General features: G+C 35.7%; 5 protein-coding genes across 5 annotated transcripts; 2 read left to right on the top strand and 3 right to left on the bottom strand.

Moving 5' to 3' along the window:
- Window positions 1–3,474: 3,474 nt before the first annotated feature.
- On the bottom strand, window positions 3,475–4,103 carry LOC123199478 (splicing factor 3B subunit 6-like protein). The gene has a single exon (XM_044614505.1). The coding sequence runs from the start codon at window positions 3,971–3,973 to the stop codon at window positions 3,599–3,601; it is 375 nt and encodes a 124-aa protein (XP_044470440.1). The 5' UTR covers window positions 3,974–4,103; the 3' UTR covers window positions 3,475–3,598.
- A 3,150-nt stretch (window positions 4,104–7,253) lies between these two features.
- Window positions 7,254–8,478, top strand: LOC123208560. Its single transcript, XM_044626095.1, has 3 exons — window positions 7,254–7,596; window positions 7,770–8,299; window positions 8,398–8,478. Exons 1-3 carry the CDS (start codon window positions 7,254–7,256, stop codon window positions 8,476–8,478), a joined length of 954 nt encoding a protein of 317 aa, XP_044482030.1.
- A 135-nt stretch (window positions 8,479–8,613) lies between these two features.
- On the top strand, window positions 8,614–9,492 carry LOC123199468. Its single transcript, XM_044614493.1, has 2 exons — window positions 8,614–9,037; window positions 9,127–9,492. The coding sequence occupies exons 1-2, from the start codon at window positions 8,672–8,674 to the stop codon at window positions 9,217–9,219; spliced, it is 459 nt and encodes a 152-aa protein (XP_044470428.1). The 5' UTR covers window positions 8,614–8,671; the 3' UTR covers window positions 9,220–9,492.
- Window positions 9,493–12,718: 3,226 nt separating this feature from the next.
- LOC123209383 (dihydropyrimidinase-like) lies at window positions 12,719–18,186 on the bottom strand. Its single transcript, XM_044627411.1, has 13 exons — window positions 17,962–18,186; window positions 17,331–17,495; window positions 17,170–17,221; window positions 16,332–16,601; window positions 15,976–16,187; window positions 15,557–15,677; window positions 15,091–15,178; window positions 14,838–14,916; window positions 14,413–14,500; window positions 14,253–14,293; window positions 14,103–14,155; window positions 13,768–13,924; window positions 12,719–13,128 (listed from the first exon to the last, which is right to left on the bottom strand). The coding sequence occupies exons 1-13, from the start codon at window positions 18,037–18,039 to the stop codon at window positions 12,937–12,939; spliced, it is 1,596 nt and encodes a 531-aa protein (XP_044483346.1). The 5' UTR covers window positions 18,040–18,186; the 3' UTR covers window positions 12,719–12,936.
- A 146-nt stretch (window positions 18,187–18,332) lies between these two features.
- LOC123208559 (ERI1 exoribonuclease 2-like) lies at window positions 18,333–21,972 on the bottom strand. Its single transcript, XM_044626094.1, is given in 5 exon segments — window positions 18,333–19,335; window positions 19,672–19,787; window positions 19,789–19,853; window positions 20,281–20,518; window positions 21,925–21,972. Coding segments are annotated over 5 exon segments (957 nt in total). The 3' UTR covers window positions 18,333–18,845.
- Window positions 21,973–22,267: the final 295 nt, after the last annotated feature.

Genomic DNA, 22,267 nt, shown 5'->3' with positions numbered 1-22,267 from the left:
CTGATCGTCACCTACCCAAGAAGTCAATCGATAAAGAACATTCTTCTTCTCCAAATAAAGAAGCGATTTATCTTTGTCGACCAATTTTATCAATCAATGATGGTTGAAAATAGAACATGACTGAGAGATAAACTCAGAGAGGAGGGGGGGGGGGGGGGGGGGGGGGGGGGGGGGGGGGAGGAGAGAAAATGCTATTATCGCTATCTCCTACCACCAATAATGGTAATTAGAAAACCCTTAAAGAAAAATATTGATTTTTTAAATTTTGAGTTAAAAAAAAATTATTCGATTCTTAAATTTTAGGGAGGGAGAAAGAGTAATAAATTTTTAGTTTTTTTAATATTTTAATAAATGATAATTTTATCTTTAACAGTAATAATATTTAAATTTTCAATAGTTAACTGATAAAAAATTAAATTTGCTCTAAACCTTGGGTGGAAAATAGTCATTCAGCCTTTTAATTTTAAATAAAAGAAAGGGAAAAATGATTAATTGAATCTTTAGAGCAAATGCTAAAGATTAACTCATTCCATCATTATGATTATGAATAACTAGCTATTATTGTATTATTAAACAACTTTACTGTACTGCTGTTAATAAAATTTATGTTAGTAACTACAAATATATCATATTTAAATCATAGAATTAAAATACAAACATATTAAAAAATTCAAAAAAAAACTATACCAGCTTCAGGATTAAAAGTAAGAAAACCTTTAATATGACGGGGTAAAAGCTAACAAAGAAAATTTCGAAAAAACTAAAGTTGAAAGTCAATTACATATAACATAGAATTTTCTAAAAATAGAATCGCCTCCTCACACAAAAATTTAGACATGGTCTATTTTCCAAGATACAACAAGCAGATACAGCAATGGAGACATTATTCTTCTATTATGATGAATTAAATCAAACCTGAATTCCAACAACAGAAAAAAAAAAAAAAAAAACCCTAAAAAATAGTTAAGGACTTAACAAAATCACTCTAACGGGGACAAGACATCAACTTTCACCATTATTCTTAACTTTTCAACTTTCAACTTCTTAACCTTTTTAATTCTATTTCATTCAATTTTTTCTAACAATTAGTAAAGTGAGCTTACTAATGAAGAATTGTATAATTGTGTGCATTCCATTAATCAATAATAGTAAAAATATATACAATCCAATAAGAAATCCTAATCCTACAAAAAAAGGAATGGATGGATTACATCCTAATAAGAATTAAATCTTCCCTAGGAATACATATAATAGATTAAGTCCTAATATAAAATATAAATATTATTAAAAGAGAAAATTTAACATTGCCCTGCAGTTGCAGCGTGATTCACAAAGCTACAATTGAAGACATAATGAATGGAAACGCTTGCACGGTAGGCATTTAGTGAAAATGTCTACAAGCTGAGAGACCATAGAAACATAGTGAAAACGAGGAGCCCATCGGCCAACCAACTTATGAGTGAAGTGTATATCAACATTGATGTGCTAAGTGCGAACATAGAAGACAAGATTTGCACCCATGTGAGGGACAGACTAATTGTCACAAAGTAGTAGCAAAGAAGAATGCAAGGGAAGGTCGAGCTCACGTAGAAGATAATAAAACTACTAAACATCAGCAACAAAATGAACAAGGGCACAATACTCAAACTCTATACTAGACTAGGACAAAACAATTTGCTTCTTAGAAATTTAAGAAACAAGGTTGACAGTCTAAGGTTTAAGGTTACAGTGAACACCACTTGACTCTTTTAAAATCTAGTTTCTAACATGGAGAGTGTTAAAATCAAATTTTTGAACTTCACAGACGAAAGACAATCAACTAGAGCAGTAAATGCATAACTTTTCCTACAATCTTACAGGGAGATTAATAAAAAAACATCAAAAATAAACAAGTTGACTTTTAACTTGTGATTAATCTAGCTGAGGTAACTCGAAATTCAACTTTCAAATTTCACAAACAAAATAACCAAAAGGACTTTTCCTGCATACATATAACACCCAATAATACTTAAAGAAACCATTATGATAAATGACCGTCGACTTGAAAGCCTAACTTTTACAAAATTGTACAAACACATCATTTAAACTACTGGATGTTCCCTCACATATAAGGTTGAATAATAGACTTAACACAGATTCAAATTCACATAAAAATAAGTATGAATCCAGACACAAGCAAACACTTTCTGGTAAGTTTCACTACTAGAATGGTAGTATTCACTTGCAAGACCTTTCAGTCAATTAAAAAATGCTCCCTCAAATATATGATATCATCAACGAACGAAATTGCCAACTAGATTCAAGCGTGAATCCTCACACGAGCCTTTCTGTTAAGTTTGCCAACTAGATAGTGATTCAAGTGGAAGAAGTCAATCTCACTCTTACACAACGCACCATTCATATCTAAAGTTAAAGCTAAGACAAAAGGAGTCTATAACATTTGAGGGGGGAACAACAAGCAAAAAAGAACTTCAATCTAACTATGATGAGGTCACATTTCAAAATACTAATTTCAACAAGCCACTGCCTTATTTGAAACTATTACCAAACTTAGTAATCATCAACAATGCCAATGCTCTAGTCAATACCATACATCATGTCATCAATGACATTTCTTAACAATGCTTCTCCACGAGAATAATATAGTGGCTTCCACAACCAATCTCAACTGATAACTGACAAATTCTTGTCCTAAATATTATTAGTTGCCAATCACCATAATCATGTATTGTTAATTACCAGCAACCACTTTATTATAAAGTTTCTGCTATTATTAAAAGTTAAAACAGGGAAAAGAATTATGTAAAAGATGAAACCCAATATTTATGCTAAAACAAAAGGGTCTAAGATCTTAAATCTTAAGAACAAAGGCACCAAGGGCAAAGTCAAGCCTACTCATCCATGCACAGGAAAAATTTTGGCAGAAATAGATCACAAAGCAGACTCTCCATAACCCCATAAAACATCACACTTAAGTAATATCACTGCATCGTAGCACCCAGAAAGGAGAAACCACCAAAACCATAACCACAAGAAATCTTCAACTTTGGGTATTCATTAACCAAGATAAAAACCTAATAAATTTCAATTTTGTGACCCATCTAGACATTAAAATCAAGGCAATTCTATTGTTTTTTATTTTTGGAAACCGGAGACTTTGTTTGTATAGGTTGGACGGGGTAAACCCAAGACATAATGACCGGACCCATAACCATTGTATCAGATAAATCAATGTTCTAAGTGTGACAGAGACTCTAACCCAAACCTTCTTTGCTCCAATAGTTTTGCTATCCCCTGGGTTCTTGAGGTAACTCTATTGTTCTCAACAATAATTCCTAAAAAAGAAATTCCTCCAATCCAAGCGTCAAACCTTCAAAAACCAAAATTTCCAGACAAAAACCTAACATCCCATAGCAAATAACCCACAAATTAAAAAAAAAAAAACGCACACACACACACACACACAAGTTCATATTCACAAAATCTAACCATATAGTTAATCATATAATCATCTATAGTTCTCATACAATAATATCCATAAATGTATTGAGGCTCATGACCTAATTTAAGAAAAAGTAAAGAAAAAAACCAATCCCCGTCACTTATCTTTGGTAGAAACTCCGTACTTCTCCTGCATCTTAGCAATCTCGTCCTCCTTCTTCTTCTGATCGAACTTCTTGCTCATCTTAGCCTGTTGATAATACAGAACAATCAAGTACCTGTTGGCGACGTTGAAGCCTGACAAGTGGTCGACGGCGGTTTTGGCGTCATAGATGTCTTCATAGACGACGAAGGCGGTGCCACGTGTGTCCTTGTTCGTGCCGATACGTATCTGGCGTATGGCGCCATATTTGCCGAAGATATCGTACATCTCTTCGGAGGAGATGTTAAAGGGGAGGTTCCGAACGTAGAGAACGCGATTCACTTCCGGTGGGAGACGTGTGTTGCCCTTGCGCAGACTGATTGTCGTCATTCTTTGCTTCCTCTGAAGATCTGGGGTTTGAGTTTCGAGAATTTGATTTGACTTTCAATTGAATTAAAATGAAAAACGGGGCGAATTTAGAAGAGACGATGGCAAACAGAGGCGGTTCTTAAAATGAAGTTCACCTATAGAAAAAGGCCAAACGACTATTTCCCACCCAAGGTTTGACGTTTTCTCAAATACCCACCCGTTAACTATGAAAACACCAAAAGCCCACCCATCAGTGGTTAACTTTGACAGTTTCCGTCAGAAAAAAGGGTAATATGGTAAATCTGGCTCTCCATTTTAAAATCAATATAAGCGTTTTTAAAAAAAAAAATTCCTGCAACATTTAATGCTGCACGGGACGCGTGCACACGCAACGCACGGATAGCTGACGCGTGGCGTTGTCATCTGAAAAGCAGAACGATTTTTCGACGATTTTTGGCGATTCAGGGTTTGCAAATCTTTGGTGGTTGACGTGGCAGTACGAAAAGAAGACACCTGGCGAAAAAGCAAATAATCGGGCGCACAAAATTTGAATCAGCCGCCGAATACTGTGCGCTCGAAGGACGTGCCGCAGTCTGTATTAAATGCAGAATGATTATATTGAAATCAACGGTGGCAATTTTTGGGGCACAAATCGACGACTAGGGATTAGTCTAGGGAAAGTGAGCGAATGAACATGCGACACGTGAGGGGTCTTTGTGTCATTTCACACCAATTTGAAAAATGATTTTTCTCTTTCACCAACGAACGAGCGACACTTGTCCAACCGACGTCAGATTTCAAATTTGAACAAAACCTTTGGCCTTCATTCTTTCGTTCAACATTCCATTCGCGTTAAGTCTTTCGTTTACCTTGTTTCATTGTGCTCCAGTGTGATCAACGGTGAACCTTTAACGGCGACGACAAAGACGACCACGACAAGACATCGTTCGACGTTACCAAGGGTGGACGAAGTAGTTTAGTACCAAAGAAGACGAGAAAGTACAACCTGTTTGCTGTTTTCGGCTACTGTGATCACCAACAGTTCCGACGACAAGTGTAGTGGCTTTTCGTGGTGAGTTAAACTGCAACGACGACGAAGTCTGCTCCAACTGAGGCCTTCAGAAAATATTTCCTGCCGTCCAGGTTTATTCTTTCGGATACCTTGTTTATCCTTGTTGTCGAGTACTGTAATAGTCTGTGTAATGTTAGGGTTAGCCTTATATGTATATTTTGGGTACTATTATAGTCTGTGTTATATTAGGGTTAGCATTATATGTATATTTTAGGGCAAGGCAAAAAAAAAAATTAACGTGGGGGTTTTGCATGTCCACTGTTGACGTAAGTTTCTGTGTATGACTTCTATTTTCGTGAGTTTTCAGTTCTATGTGAGTATTAGGAAGTTGAAGTTTGAAACAGGTTTTGGTTTTTCAGGGTATTGGGGTGCTGTAATGGTCTTTGTAATGTTAGGGTTATGCATTATACGTATATTTGAGTGGAAAAAAAAATTAACGTAGGGGTTTTGCATGTGTACTGTTAACATATTATTTAGGGTTGGGTTATATTTTGGTGAGCATTCAGTTATGTGTATGAGTATTAACTGCTTTTGTTGGGCTTGTGTATGAGCACTTTCGGTGGCGTTGAGTTCTGTGTATGGGTTATATGTTCAGTTTCTGTGTGTGAGTTAGGGGATGATCAGTTTCTATGAGGGAGTTAGGGCATGATCAGTTTCTGTTTTAAGTATTATGTATCAGTTTCTGTTTCATAATGATTAAACAATAAGGTAGGATACTTTCTGTCAAGTGCACACCCATTTGTATGCTGTTTTGAGTGATTCTGCATGAGTGATAGTCTTCTGTTTCTTTGCATACATGCTGATCAACAACAATGTTGCATACTGCCTTGTTTCTGTGCATGAGGAGTGTTGTTGTTGTGTCATTGGGTAAGTTGCATCATTGTTACATACGCTGGGAAACCCGAGAGTGCAGTGCTACTGGCGCGAAAGAGAAGGTTGCAAAAAACCTTAATTCTCTCTGGTCTAACAAGGCTGTGTAACAGTGTTGCAAGTTGCAACAATGATTAAACAATAAGGTAGGATACTTTCTGTCAAGTGCACACCCATTTGCATGCTGTTTTGAGTGATTCTGCATGAGTCATAGTCTTCTGTTTCTTTGCATACATGCTGATCAACAACAATGTTGCATACTGCCTTGTTTCTGTGCATGAGGAGTGTTGTTGTTGTGTCATTGGGTAAGTTGCATCATTGTTACATACGCTGGGAAACCCGAGAGTGCAGTGCTACTGGCGCGAAAGAGAAGGTTGCAAAAAACCTTAATTCTCTCTGGTCTAACAAGGCTGTGTAACAGTGTTGCAAGTTGCAACAATGATTAAACAATAAGGTAGGATACTTTCTGTCAAGTGCACACCCATTTGCATGCTGTTTTGAGTGATTCTGCATGAGTCATAGTCTTCTGTTTCTTTGCATACATGCTGATCAACAACAATGTTGCATACTGCCTTGTTTCTGTGCATGAGGAGTGTTGTTGTTGTGTCATTGGGTAAGTTGCATCATTGTTACATACGCTGGGATACTGTGTTTTTCTGTGCCTTCGGTCTCAAATTAATTGTTATTCTTTTAACTAATTCTGTGTTTTGTTAGGATGAGTTCTACAAAGTTGTTCACTATTAAATTTGAAGCTTGTGGCATACCATCTGAAATAAGAAATATTGATCCAGAAGAGTATAGCTTAATTGTGTTCATCAAGGATGTTAAGCAATGTATTGCAAATGAAAATGAGGAGGTGCAACTTTATCCAGATGAGCAGATAAAAGTTGAAGCAAGATCAGCTAATGGAGAGGGTAATTACATCATTGCCAGTGATGAGGACATGATGTTTGTCTTTGAAGAGTATAGAAAAGTAGGTCAGCAAATTATTCAGATGTATGTTGAATTTATTCCAGTACAGAGCAGATCTCCTCGGCCTCTACTACCTTCACACAGTCAACCCAACACCGAACCAACAGAACGTAACTCACCCAACACCCAACCAACAGAGCCTAACTCACCCAACACCCAACCAATAGAAAGTTCTGATGAGGGAGAAGAATTTACCCAGCATGATGATGACTTTCATTGGAGTGATGCATCACATGAAGATGAGACTATTAGTCATGCCGAAGTTGAAATCAGGTCTGAATCTGTTGAGGAGATGATGAGACACGAGGACTTAATTATAAATCTGACAATAGTGATGGGGAAAGTGATGAGGGAGAAGATGATGGTGCTACCAGATTAGCTAGACATATGAAGGGAAAGGCTTTTAAGAAAGGTGCAGATGGGAAGATTTATTTTGAGGTTGGACATGTTTTTGACAGTGTTGAACATTTCAGGGGTGTGCTGAAAGATTACACGGTTGATCGTGGGTTTGCTACAAAAAAGATATACAATGAGAAGAGAAGAATAAAGGTTGTGTGTAGATCAGAAGGCTGCCCATTCCATCTCTATGCAGCTCTGATGGTAGATGGTCAATCCTACCAAATACGTCAGTACGAGCATATGCACACATGCCTCAGGGTTAATGATAACCCAGCTGCGAGTGCATCATGGGTAGCTGAGAAATTTGGCAGGTTTATAAGGTCACAAGAAGGCAGTAGCATTAAGCCTCTAGCTTCTCAGTTGGAGCAGGAGCATTTTTTAAAGATAAATCATAGAAAATTGTATAGGCTAAGAAAATTGCCACTGGTTTGACAGCAAAGGAGCATGCAGAGTCGTATAACTGGCTGTTTAAATATTGTCATATTGTGTTGATGACCAATGCAGGATCAAAAGCTGCCCTAAAGGTAATTAGGGATGAAATTCCCTCGACACCGCGTTTTCATCGCTTTTTTCTAAGTTTTGCTGCACAGAAGAAAGGCTTTTTAGAGGGTTGTCGTCGTTTTATAGGGGTTGATGGATGCCATCTGAAGGGGCATTTTGGGGGAGTCCTGCTGTCTGCTGTAGCGATTGATGCGAACAGTGGGATATTCCCATTGGCAATCTGTGTTTGTGAAGTAGAAAACAATGATAGTTGGGGTTACTTTCTGGGGATGTTGAAAGAATTCATGGGTGATGTCTTGCCTATCACTTTCATGAGTGATAGGCAAAAGGGAATAATACATGCCTTGCAAACTCAGTGGCCTAATGCAAAGAGTAGATTTTGTGCAAGACATGTATATGCGAATTTCAGGAAAACTTTCCCTGGGGTACATCTTCGAAATCTGTTTTGGGCTATTTCTAGAGCATCAAATAAAGTGGATTTTCATGAGGCATTAAATAAAATGAAGGCAGTGGATGAAACTGCTTACAAGTGGGTAATTGACAATGAGCCAGATCAATGGTCTAGATTTGGCTTTGACACTGAAGCCAAATCTGACCATATCACAAATAATATGTCTGAAACATTTAATAGTTGGCTTGGAGAAGGTCGGGAGCTGCCTATTCTCAGTTTGTTGGAGTTGTATCGAAGAAGAATAATGAAGAGACTTTATAGTAGGCTGAAGGCAGGGACTGAATGGGTCACTCCATTGCCCCCACTTGTTAAAAAATTGAACAAAAGTATTGAGACAGCTCGAAATGTCTCTATTTCATATGCTGGACTGCAAGAGTTCGAGTTGATTGATATGAATGGTATTCCAAGCAGAACATACACCTTGAATTTGGACAAAAGAATCTGTGATTGTGGGATGTGGCAGCTGTCTGGGATTCCCTGCCAACATGCAATCTGCTCAATATTGCACATGAACTTCCCTACCATTGATAAGTTTGTAGATGACAGGTTGCAAATTTCAGCATATATGAGAACATATGCTGAAATTATTCATCCTATTCCAGACAAGAGAACCTGGCCAGAGGAATGTGAAGATAAGCTGCAGCCACCTGTTAGGCATGGCAAAGCTGGCAGGCCCAGAAAGGCTAGGAGGAAAGACCCCACTGAAGAGAGAAAGAGAAAACCTGTGTCTACACTTAGGTGTAGTCACTGCCATGAATTGGGGCACAACAAAAGGTCCTGCCAATACAATCCAAACAATGCAGGAAGACCCAAAAAAAAGGTATTGCTTCTGTTTATATGTTAGCATTCTGTTTGCTACTGTTTTTTCTGTTTTATTAAACCTACTCATTTTTTTTCCCCTTATATCAGAGAAGAACAATCCCAACCATGGAAAGCCAGTCAGCTAAAAGTCAGTTTGGTTCATCTTCTTCCTCACAGCATCCAGAGTCACAGATACAATGAAACTGGGGATTTCCCTTATGTAAATTTTTTGGATAATTGCTCAATTGCTCAGTTATAAATTTTTTGGATAATTTTTTGGTTCATCTTCTTCCTCACAGCATGTAAATTTTTTCTATAGCTCAGTGAAATGTTCTCTGCATGTAAATTCTTTGGATAGCTCAGTGAAATGTTCACTGTAAGTATTCTGTGTTAATTTATAAATTAGTGCATATGAGGAGTATTCTGTGTGTGTGTTGACAGTGTTGAGAGTGTTAATTTATGAATTAGTGCTTATGAGGAGTGTTCTGTGTGTTGACAGTGTTGATATGAGGAGTGTGTTTACAGTGTTGATATGAGGAGTGTGTTGACAGTGTTGATATGAGGAGTATTCTGAGTTGACAGTGTTGATTTATGAATCAAAATGGTCTGTTATTGCATGCATTCCAGTACACAGCTATTTGCATTTCCAGGTTTCCAAGCAGGCCAGTATTAAGCAATGTATTACACAACTCTTTGAAGTATATTTATGAATCAAAATGGTTTGCATTTTCAGGTTTCCAAGCAGGCCAGTATTAAGCAATGTATTACACAACTCTTTGCATTTCATCACTTTCATAATCAAAGGCAGTTCCAACCGAAAATCTGTAATTCAAACTGAAATGATGCATTGTTTTCAGGCCATGGAAGTTGCTGGTTAAATTATGGAATATGAAAAATTGGTTAATTAATTGAGAGGGCATTTTGGTCTTTTTATTTAAGGGTTTTTAGGTCATTTTAGTGAAAAGGGTAATTACGTCATTTGGCATGCAGGACATTTTTGTCATTTCAATTGAAAAGGGTAAAACAGTCATTTACCCTTTTTTCTGACGGAAACTGTCAAAGTTAACCACTGATGGGTGGGCTTTTGGTGTTTTCATAGTTAACGGGTGGGTATTTGAGAAAACGTCAAACCTTGGGTGGGAAATAGTCGTTTGGCCATAGAAAAATGATAATCTTATGATGCCCCATGTTGTTTGGGAATTATCAATGATGCCCTTAAGATCTTGATTATTTTGACTGGACCTTGTCTTCTCGATTAGGGGCATCAATTGGGCCGGGCCCTGGGAAAAAGCCTGGCACAGAAGGGCCCGACCCAGCCAGTGAGGCTGTCTGGGTCAAGCCATGAGTTGACCTGTTACTGTTGACGATTTACAAAAATTAACGAGCCGACTCTATTACTGTAAGGCCTAGCCCAACTCTGTGTATATATGATACGGTCGTGAGCCTCATACTTTCATCGGACTGGATCGGCTCATAAGGCCTACTATTATGTAAGCCATAGGCCCAATGGGTCGGGTTGACGCCGCGCTGTTCCACTATCACTTCTATCTCGAATAGATTAAAATTAAAAATGTATACAAATTTTTGAAAAAAAATATTGATTACATGCTTTAAGAATTATTATATGTATACACTTTTGAATGATCATATCATAACATATAATTCATTTATCCAATTATATATTAAAAAATATATATGCATGATTCATAATATATCATCTATTTATTCAATTATGTATTAAAAAATATATACACATGACAATTCTCTAATCAAATACCTCACTATCATAAACTAAATCTAATAAAGTTTGAATAAATAAATGAATAGTACTATATACACAAATAATGTGCATAAATTTATTCGCAAACAATTACATATCATCATGTGATTGTGTTTTATTTTATTTCTAATTTAAAATTATTAAATCACCTGAATTCATGTAATTGTTTGTATACATTATTTGTATACATGGTAAATAAATCTTCTCCAAATACATTTATAGAATGGAGAAGATAATTCAAATAAACCACTACTATTTTTATCAAAATAACTATCAGTGTCCAACAAACGATTTGAATTAAAAAGATATTATATATACTCACTTTGAATACATAAATAGATACACAATTATATATGTTATCACGTGATTACGTGATTTTGAGTTAAGGATAGATTATTACCGAATTACATAATAACATACATAAGTATGTATTAATTGGTACACTTAAAATAAAATGTCGTTTGCGACATTAGATTTAACTAGCAAAAGCCCTAATACAGGGTATTAGCATTAGGAGAAGGATAAAACATTGTTACACCAATCCTTTCCACAACAGAAAACAAGTAGAAGGATGAGTCAGTGCACCTAATTTTTCATAACAATTTAACAAAATATATTCTTATTTTTAGATCCCACCACCAATTTCCAACCAAATTCCTTTCACTAAGTAGAGATGTGTTTATGATAATCCAGTTTGTTCTTCACTAATGAACAATATGTCCAAGTTTTCAATCTAAATCAATAAAGACACAAAGGTTTTAATTTCACCATTCTTCTCACTTGGTCCCATTCTTTCTACACAACAGGCCACCATGGATAGCAAGAAAGAGGTACGCTCAAACATTTCCAGAATATATGGCAAATGTTAATGCTATTGTCATCATCTCATTTAATTCGTCAAAATTTGTCTGATTTTATATAGAACATGCTAATGTCTTATATGAAAGATGAAATTATTGATGGCGAAGGAAGTTTTGAGCTAGTCTAGATTGAAATGCATTGATCAAGGGGCTATTAGCTCATACAAGATCAGTGTGTTGGTGGCATTCTTTCCACAACCAAACAAAAACTTCATTTTTTAATCTAGCAAAATTTTCACATCTGCAGAAAACTGGATGGGGGACTATTCCCCAATTTGGTGGGTGGGATTACAAACAAACTGATTATTCCATGGTCTTTCAAAGGGCTCGAGCTAATCGGAAACAGCAAAAGGCTGATGTCAGAAGCAGTTTCGGAAATGAGGAGGAGATCATTGCAACTCATCAACAAGAATCACCTGCAATTGTATGTACTCTACTGCCAACAATATGTATTTCTTCTAGAGTCAAATATCACACTTTCTACCACCAGTCATAATGAAAGCTAATATCTTTATATCACGTCTGATATTTTTTTCCTAATATGTTTGTACATAATCTGTGATTGGTATTTACATAGCATTGCATGCATTGATTTGTGATATCGTGGATGTGGTACTGCCATGATAATATAAGCTTCATCTAGAACATATAGAACAAGAAAGAAAAAAAAGACAAATTATAGGAAGTCTGGTTCATTTAGTAGAGTCTGCAATAGGAAAAAGTAAGTGTAAATAATGTTCATATTCACCTATCTAATCCTTCGGAATTTATTGCCTTGCAGACAAAAAAGAAGTTCTTGACTTACATCAATTGCTGCATTAGACATTGATTCCTCAAACATCCAAGCAATTCTCAAATTCCAGACATAATTATGCTATTAGAGAAAATTGTGTCTTAATATCTTGTAAGTTTACAGATGAGATGCATACAATGCAGACCTGGGCAAATGCTTCTGTTACATTTGTGTACTGTATTTATACATTCTACTACTAATTAATTTTATGACTTTGTTATACATCTATTCTTTTATGTTGGAGAAACAAAAGCAACTAAAAGCAAATTTTAATTTAGAACAACATGGTTTTTATTCACAACATACTAGAATGCGCGTGTATGTATTCGACAAATTAGATGCACAATGTACCTTATTCTTCAAACAGGTCACGCAAGCTGTCAAGTTATTTGTCATTGTGCACAAACTTAGTACAAACTTGGAGATTGGTTATAATTAACCTTCTAATATAGTTACATAAAAGATATTATACAATTACCCACAATTTAAGATGCAGATGTAGAACGCTTTACTGGAGCTCGGAGGGAAGATAAGTACTGAGCATCTGCTTTGTCAATTCCATCATAAAGATAACTGAACGGTGGCAGTTCTATGTACTTTCCACTTCCAGGAGCAACCTTCAATTCATCATTTTCCCAAACAATTCTTCCTCTAGAGATGGTCACTTCCACTTTTCCCTGAGAAACCATAGCATAAATCTTAATAAGTTTTCTTTTGATTCATAAAACATTCTCAGTGCTCTACATTAAGCTTCTAATTGACTTTTGTAATATCCCCCAACCACCTTCAGCAGACGAGCTTCAAGAATTATAATAATCACATATTTAAGTGAGGTTCAGATTTGTCCCTTACCCAACTCTTTTTACTAGATCTGAAAGTGCATCCCCTTGACTTTCAAAAAAGTTAGGGGAATCACTATGGCTAGTCCTAAGTATGGCTTTGAAACCCAGACTGGCCTCAGGACCCGGTGGCTTGTCCCATACAACTACAGTTGTAAAAGTGTTTAAGCCATTGTACCGCTTTGAACAGGGATTGAACCAGTCTAGTCCTAAGCATGATGGAACGCTTAAACGATTTAAACTTCCTTTCCAACTTAGTATCGAACGGGTGAAGATCATGTGTATGTGATTGAAAAGGATTATGATTTAAAAAGAATATGAATGAAAATGAAGAATGTATTGAACCGGTCTAGTCGTAACATGATAAAGTGGGATTGAATATGATTGAAGACAGAATTAATGTATATGTGTTGAATTATCGTATCATTGAATATGTCTGAATTAAGTTTAAACTTTAATAACAGTCAGTGAGCTTACCTTTCCTCTCCTGCCCTCGTAGACATTTGTATCTAATCTAGAGTGATGGGAACTTGCAGTAATTTCAAAACTGGAATTTGGGTTGAGAATGATTATATCTGCATCAGATCCAACAAGAATTGCTCCTTTTCTGGGATATATATTGAAGATCTTAGCACTGCAAATTTTCAAAATTCAATCAACACAAGAATTATTTGTAAAACAAACCAATGATTTCTTTGTAAACACAAGAATTATCTGTAAAATAAACCAATGATTTCTTTGTAACCCAAAAGTTCATTGATAAATTGACACAAGGTAGAAACATATTGTAAAGAATCATAGTGTAAGCATACCATTCAGTGCTGGTTATGCGAACATAATCAGTCATGGAAATTTTGCCTGCTTCCTGCAAGTGTAAATTGGAATGAAGGATCAATCATATTCTCTCATTCTAATCTAACTTTTAAAATTAGATAAAAAAGCTAGGAACTGGAGAGGCTTACCACCATTGTATCCCAAACCACATGCATTCTCTCTTCAATGCCTGCATTTGGTGTTGGTCAAGGAGAGAAAAATTCAGAAGTCAGATGGTTACAAAAGAGCCCACATAATAACAAAGCGAATGTGTGGTATCATAAATATAAGGGACCATTAATTTATTACCATTGACACCATTTGGTATTTTTCGGAAATCATCAATCCCATAAGCTTTTTGTGTAGAATTAAAAGCACAATGATCAGTCCCTACAAGCTGCAAATTATAGAAAATAGAAGCAAATTTCAAGTGCTCTGTGAAACAAATATATCAGGGAACCTGAGTTAGGTTATCAAAAGATCAAGTTTCTGAATGAAAACTCATACATTCCCCCACAAACTCATAGTAATTTGCCTAAGTTTTACAGATTACTCTGTGGAGTCAACTGTTAAAAATTAATAGTGTCATGGAAAATGCAGAAAACTAACTAATTCCTACTGCTATCTTTTCCAAACTTGGATTTTAACAGAACCAAAACGCTAGAGATCATATGAATATAAGAGTCTCACTTATGCGTTTGAAACGTTCATGTAAAGATAGATAAGAGAGACACCTGCAGAACTCCAGTTGCAAGGGCAGCTTGTAGAGCTTTATCGTGTCCTGATGCTCTGATAGGCGGACTCATGACATACCTGAAATATGGAAAATATCAATACTTCAAAAGAATATATATATTAATATATATATATATATATATATATATAAAAATATATGTATGTGTATGTGTGTGTGTGTATATATATATATATAAAGAGAGGGAGAGAGAGAGATAAAATATGGGGTGTTAAAAGGAAGAGCATTCTTGCTTTGCTGCAGTTACGAAGTCCGAGGCCCAAAGCCCAGAATCATCAAGAGCTAATGCAGAAACTATAGGCTCTCCAATAACCCTCTGACCTGCAATTTTCAAAATAAAGAGTGTTATCATTCCTGCTAATAGTACAAGCATCAACAATAGAACATAAATCAAGAGAGGATAGGAACTTTTTAAAACATGATTACATATATAAATATATTGTAATAGAGTTGAGAAAGGAAGACTTAAAAAGGAAATAGACCAGTCCTCGCAAGATACCACTGGAGTTCTACAATCAGGATACTATCAAGACTAGATACCCCCAAAAGACAAAAATTTGTGGTAACTTGAGGATGAACTGAGCAATTCAAGTTGTGAATATTAAAGGAAGATTAAATCAAGCTTACAAAAATGCTAGGTTATGCATTAAAACCAACATTTGTGAATTAGTAAACTTAATATATTGAAGAGTTTCGAACCTGATTTTCGAGCTTTAGCAATTTCTTCCATTGCATCAATGCTCATCACATGAACAACATAAAGAGGTGTACCAACAAACTTTGCCAAACGAATTGCACGAGAAGTTGCCTCTCCTTCCAGCTGCATGGACATTAAACCAGAAGCTCAATTATATATGCAAACTGATGATGCACAAAGACATTATTACACAACATAAAAATTTCAAATTAGAAAATATAACAGAACATCTCAACAAAAGCAATCATCAATAATTCTTCATAGTAACATGATATAATTTGCTTAAATGAGCATATATTAGTAATCATCAAAAATTGCAAAGGGTAACTACGGCTGATTACTGAGAATAAAATAGCATGAATGAACAATATCAGCAAACAATATGAGTTCACAAAATTCAAAAACATAATCTAAAAATTACCACTGCAGGCCTCGAAAGAGCATGCCCCTCAGGACCGGTAATACCAAGTTCAATCATTCTCTTCTGTCCTTCAAATACTGCATCTCCGTTTTCTGCATGGACCATAGCCAAGGCACCAAGAGATTTGCACCTCTTAAGTCCTTCTAACAGAAGATCATCATTGATCATAAGAGCCCCCTTGTATGCCATGAAGAACTTGAAAGAGTTGATACCTACAAGTTGCATGTTTAAATTACTATATACTTGGAAACCAATATATACGAGAATAAACTGATCAGTGCAGCTCTTTGATTCCAATCAAATGAACAGTGACTAATAAATCCACATTATATAACATAGAAATTAAAACCACAAACCTTTCTCCTTGACCATAACTTCCATTTCCTCAGAAACAACTTCATTCCATTTTGTGATTGCCATATGGAAACCATAATCCATGCAGGAATTCTTAGCTTTTTTCTCATAGGATTCAAAACCAGCAGTTAAACTCCCATCGACAGGTATAACAAAATCAATGTGCATAGTTGTTCCACCAGCTAATGCTGCTGCCTGACCACTGAAGAAGTCGTCAATGGTCTCAGTACCCATAAACTCAAAAGAAAAGTGTGTGTGGGGATCTATTCCTCCTGTAAAATTTCCAGGTAAAGCATGTGAAGTGGTAAGCAAAGATTGGCTCTTTGTAATGACTTAGGCAACAACGATCATGCAGGCAAAGTACTGAACTAAGATACCTTGAGTTGAAATTTGCATCACAATACAACAAGCTAGTATTATACATAAAAATTTGTGTATATAGAGAGGAAGAAATATGCAGACTTCTAGAGTTCTGATTCTAAGCATATGAATTATGATTAAACAAGGAAAAGATCAACACAATCAGCCCCAACCCCTAAAAACAGTTCACGTTCGTAGAAACAAACAATCACTTGCCTGGATCTTCTTAGGATATGACTCAGAGAACATTCAAAACTATGAACCTAATTTGGCCAGATGAGATATACTAGAGAAGGATTACTCTGATCCACACATTTCGATTGCAAAAAAAAAACAGACCCAGAAGAGATACATAAATATAATGCAAAATTATCAATTTATCATCTCAAAGCTTTATAGCATACTTCCTTCTTCGACTTTCATGGTCAAACAATGAAAACACCAAATTTACCTATCAATAACCAAAGTATAAGACTTAACCTGGCATAACATATTTTCCAGTAGCATCCAGCACAGTTACATCATCACCAACCTGTCAACGTCAACTAAAATATTCAGCTGTCATAATATCATAACTCCTAAAATGAAATAAGAGAACACAAAATCATATGTATGCGAGCTATTATATAATAGAAAACTACCTTGATGTTAGAGTGAACAGCAACAATGATCCCATCCTCCACATAAACATCAGCAATCTCCTGATGGTGAGCATTCACAACTGTTCCTCCTTTGATCAATATCTTTGATGATGATGATTTGATTCCACAGGTGGGCTCGCCAAGTACAGTTCCACCATCACAAAACTGTAAATATCAATAAATAAACCAAAGCAACATTTGTGGTACCTATTTGGCTCTATTTATTTGTATTTGTATTTGTGTTTCATTTTCCTTCATTATTTCACAGTAACCAATAGAAAAATACATATTTCAAAAAAAATCCTCAAAAATTTCCCGATAAGATAAAAAGTAACCCAGAAACACAGAAAGTTTCTTTATTCCATCTACAAATGTTTTTTCTACTGATTTGGTATTAGCTAGAAACTTCTTCTTTTCTTGTTAATTTATAGAATTACAGTTAAATCAATCATAAAGTTGACAAAATCCAGTACTGTGAATTTTCCTAAAATTCATTTATTAGCAAATGAAAGTTTCTCTTGCATATGTTGCTACGCTTCTTCACTGTACGAATGTTTCAAAATTATAAATTAACCAAATAAATATCCAACAGAATTGAAATATTAAGAGAGGTGTGACAGTGAATTAATACCAGATTGTCTGACTCGGATTGTGAAGGAAAAGTGAGGAGAAGAAGGAGTGAAGCGAGAGCGATAAGCTGAGAGGACATTGATGCTGATGAGGTTTACTGTGTCAACTCGCTCTCAATCTGCTAGATAGCATCTATACTGGCTGTCCACCGGATTTATGAGCGGGGTTTTTTGTCATACATTTGAAAATCCATTTAAGGCTTACATCCGGAATCTCCATTAAGATCGCCGTTTGGCAATCACCCATTGGTTGAACTTCCTTGCCCATATCTTCACGATGGAAAACCTTGAAAATTATTAAAAAAACAAAAATGGGTGGATCCCAGGGTGCTTAAAAGTCCATATTAAAAACATAGGTAATCTGTCAGTATGTCTGCCCATTCCCTTTCATCTTTGTGTGTCACTGTTACTTGATGTTGCAGATAAATTAGTGATTGATAAATCAAATATGAAAAAAAAAGAAAAGGGGAGAAGGATGAGTGCCCATTCCGAATAATAAAGAAAGTTCTTTAATCCATATCATAAAATTATTTAGAACCGTTGTCAGCCATGTCTGTTCATTGTAAAAGCATTCCCTCCTATGTAAAGCCGTTTCCTATCTCATTGTTTCACTCTCAGATACAAACAAGAAGTCATTTTTACAGGTGGGTTTGGAAGGGTTTCCCCACATTTCCCTGCTGGACTTCTTAAGAGGCAGTAGTGAACAGAGACGACACCTTGGCCACACAATTTGCGAAATGTAGACGCATCAGTAGCAGCCATGGCTAAGTTGTTCTCATAGGAGACCTCTCTCGCTCTCTCTTATGTTTCTTTTTCTTATCTGATGTGATGATGGTATTTGATACTTTTGAAATAAGTGAAAATGATGGAGATCCTTCTGCATAATTCAGGGTGAAGCCCATTCGAAATATGGGCAGAGGGCGCTTCTTCTGACAGTCCAATTACCACACCCGAGAAAGGAACTGCCGTGTCTTGGTCCAGGTTTTCTGATCATTCGCCCACTTGTTTTAACTCCGCAAAAGCAGTACATGCAGTGATCTTTGTTGGGAACAGCTTGTACAGGATGGAACTGGACGAAGGGCAAGGAATTATGGTGCTTTGTCCTGTAGGGTTGCTGGGTGGAGCTAGATTGGCGATCCAGAAATGGCTGCACTGTTAATGGATGATCTACTGACTGCCAAACCAGCGAGTTTGTTATGGTAAACCTAAATCCACGATGCATGAGATGGGCAAGCAGACAGGCAGCGTTCTTAGCATCATCTAACCCACAGTGAGCACGGCCTTCCCATACCAGGCCAGCTAGCTCAACGGCCTCTTCAAGGTTGCACTTTGCCCCAACAAATACCTCATGGAATGGAACCTTCAAGTTGATCGATCTGACAACAATCAAAACATAGATTAATCAGTCAGTATGTTAGTTGTGGACAAAAATCTGACGATATCTAAGAACCAGACTGTAATTTTCACTCTATAAAACAAATTAACTGTAATCAGCTAAGTTTTTATTATGTTTTCATCATAAACAGCATGAGGTTAGATAACGGAGAAATGTTGTTTTTATTACAAAAAATTGTGATAATCATGGATTCTTTTAACAGTAACAAACAATGAAGAGCCGTTGCATTGCTTGTCCTCGGTTCTTGTGACTTCAACAACCAAAATATTGGTACAAAATAGACATTCATTTTTTCAGAGAATTTTCAAGCATTTACCTGTTGAAGTATGGTGGTTTCCTGATCCTTCTAAATCGGCATTCAGATTCCAGCATTACCCGACAATCCCAGTTCGACCATGTTACAACAGCAAAGTTGGTTTGCTTGATCCCCTTCATCTTCAAGCCATTGATCATGAAGAAGTAATGCTTCGCTTAGAAGAACGGCTTTATCCACCTGAAGGCATAGATACAGATCTCTTATAAAGAAATCGTCATTGGCACAAGGTAGAACGCAAGATAACCTTTTAAATTTCCAAGGTGTAATTTTGGCCACACATGACTTGAACGACTACAGATTTATTAAAACAATAGATCAAAGTGACAACCGCGGAAAAAGATGAAAACCAGGCACTGAATCATCTTAACTTTTAGAATACATAATTGTAGCACATATTTTTAAAAGCGGAAATACAGAGCTTGCATGCTCCAACAAAAGGAAGGCACAGCAAACAGTAGGCATAGATTCGAGCAACCAACCATTTTATGTTATTCACATCTACATAAAAATTCTTTCTTTATTTATATCACCAAAATAATCACAAAGGATTAATCCTTTCAGAAAGATTAAAGAAAGCTGCAGCTTGCAGGAGCAAAGCTTCATGCTGGGCCTGCTTAATACCAGTAAGCTCCTTGCGGAAATCACTCAGGAGTTGATTGTATGTAGGCCGCACATATATTTGAAAATAATCTTCAAGTTGGCCAGTTGAACTGTTCACTATTACAGATGGGAACTTGGTAATCTCCTGTGGATGGGGATTCCTCTCTTTATCACAGGTTGCCTCAAAGTCTATGACAACGAAATACTTAAACAGAGGGATGATGCTTGGAAGGGCAGATACTGAAATCTATTTTTCGTAAGAAAATAACAGTAGCTATTCATGGGATGGAAATGGCCTTCAAGTGCATGAAGGTGATCCTGTTGTTCCTTATGCATGTCATGCTGAAAAGCTGACCAAGCATAATACTCTTGTAGGTTCACTGGTCCATAGTAACTACTGCCGGGGACTGGAAAAGGCAGACTGCTCCTGAAATGATGTCTTTTAAATAATTTTTATACTTTAATTTATGAAAATTTTAATTAAAAATAAGAAAAATTTATAGTAAAAATATAAATAAGGCGTCAATAATATATAATTGTATATTTATAATAAATTATAATTTTTAAAAATTTAAGAAATCCTAATAAAAATTTTAAGCCATTGAAAATCTTAGGATGAAAATTAAAAAAACGTTTGAAATGTTTTTGAAATTTTAAATTTTCAATATGTCCACTAATAGTTTATATAATAATCATATCGATAGATAAAAATTTAAATAAAATATAATTAAGAGTATAAATATTATGTTATAAATTATTGAGAGTATAATTATATTTTTAAAATATATGATGATAAATATGATAATTTTTTAGATAAGATAAAAAAATATTTATTTATTTCTATCATGTTTTTAAAATAATTTTTATATTCATGTAATATTGTTTATAATTATATTTAATTTAATATTTATTATAAAATTAAGATTAAATAATATAAATAATTTGTATTAGTAGAATTAATAATTAATTTGGACTGATAAATAAAAATTGCCTTTCGTTCTTAGAAGATGAAAATGTCATTTAAGTGGGTCGGTGAAGACAAATCAGCAACTCAAATGAATCTTCTATTAATGCAATTTTAGCCTCAAGAATACAAAATTAAAAATTAAAAGACCAGAAACTCCTCGACCGTCCGATCCATCCCCACCTCTATCAGTCAGTCAACCAATTGTCATCTCAACCACAAATTTTCAGTTTTATTTTATTAAATTAGACTGAAACGCATTGCTCATTTGGACACTCTCCAATCTAGTGTTGTTGGTAGGCTAGGTTGGGCGAGATGGGTCTAAGAGTCATAAAATAACAAACTTTTGGGTTGAATCGGCCCACAAAATTCATAAGGTTATGACCTGACCCAATATATATTAGGTCGTGCTTTAACCGAGCTGAGCCATGGATCCGTTTATTAATTTTAATAAAAATAAATTTTTATATTATAATTATTAATTATATAAACAGTACAAGTCAGTTTGGGGTTAGCCCACGAGCCTTGTATTTAAGCCCAAAGCCCCACCAAGAAGGTCCATGGGTCATATCCGACACATTACAGTATCGGATAGGTTTTATTATGTCAGACTTTTTCATTGGGCTTTATGTCATGCCTCGGCCCAACCCATTTGATTTCTTCAATCCAATGGCATTCTTTGCTCTAACCTCATATAGCCTCACTCTTCTTTGCCTCTCCAACCACTCATCGTCCATTGCCGAACCTCACAGCTCGATATCTCTCTGGTTTTTGAGATTGAATATCAGCCGCTGATTGTCTTTTTCAGTTTGATCATCCTCAACTCTAGGTGAACAATTTTTTTTCCATAAAAATACCATTTTGTTTTTTATATTTTACATATAATTTTATGAACTGTGATTAATCATGGCTGATTTTTTTCCCTAATATATTTTTGCATAATCTGTGATTGGTGTTTACATAGCTTCGCATGCATTGATTTGTGGTACCGTTGATGAGGTACTAGCTTGACAATATAGGCTTCTTCTCTAA

The sequence above is a fragment of the Mangifera indica genome, chromosome 2 (genome assembly GCF_011075055.1).
Source record: "Mangifera indica cultivar Alphonso chromosome 2, CATAS_Mindica_2.1, whole genome shotgun sequence".
NCBI lineage: Eukaryota > Viridiplantae > Streptophyta > Magnoliopsida > Sapindales > Anacardiaceae > Mangifera > Mangifera indica.
The sequence above is the reverse complement of the archived record's forward strand: the minus strand, read 5'-3'. Positions and strand labels throughout refer to the sequence as shown.

What these genes read in the sequence shown, in the direction of transcription:
- LOC123208560 (XM_044626095.1), top strand. Translation starts at nt 7,254, where the DNA reads ATGAAGGGAAAGGCTTTTAAGAAAGGTGCAGATGGGAAGATTTATTTT. An exon ending in GTTTATAAGGTCACAAGAAG is followed by an intron (nt 7,597 to 7,769) that starts GCAGTAGCATTA and finishes TGACCAATGCAG; the next exon opens with GATCAAAAGCTGCCCTAAAG. An exon ending in ATGAAACTGCTTACAAGTGG is followed by an intron (nt 8,300 to 8,397) that starts GTAATTGACAAT and finishes AACATTTAATAG; the next exon opens with TTGGCTTGGAGAAGGTCGGG.
- LOC123209383 (XM_044627411.1), bottom strand. Translation starts at nt 18,039, where the DNA reads ATGTCCTCTCAGCTTATCGCTCTCGCTTCACTCCTTCTTCTCCTCACT. An exon ending in CTGTTCACTCTAACATCAAG is followed by an intron (nt 17,222 to 17,330) that starts GTAGTTTTCTAT and finishes TGACGTTGACAG; the next exon opens with GTTGGTGATGATGTAACTGT. An exon ending in GACTTCGTAACTGCAGCAAA is followed by an intron (nt 14,917 to 15,090) that starts GCAAGAATGCTC and finishes TCCATATTTCAG; the next exon opens with GTATGTCATGAGTCCGCCTA.
- LOC123199468 (XM_044614493.1), top strand. Translation starts at nt 8,672, where the DNA reads ATGTGGCAGCTGTCTGGGATTCCCTGCCAACATGCAATCTGCTCAATA. An exon ending in CAGGAAGACCCAAAAAAAAG is followed by an intron (nt 9,038 to 9,126) that starts GTATTGCTTCTG and finishes CCCTTATATCAG; the next exon opens with AGAAGAACAATCCCAACCAT.
- LOC123199478 (XM_044614505.1), bottom strand. Translation starts at nt 3,973, where the DNA reads ATGACGACAATCAGTCTGCGCAAGGGCAACACACGTCTCCCACCGGAA.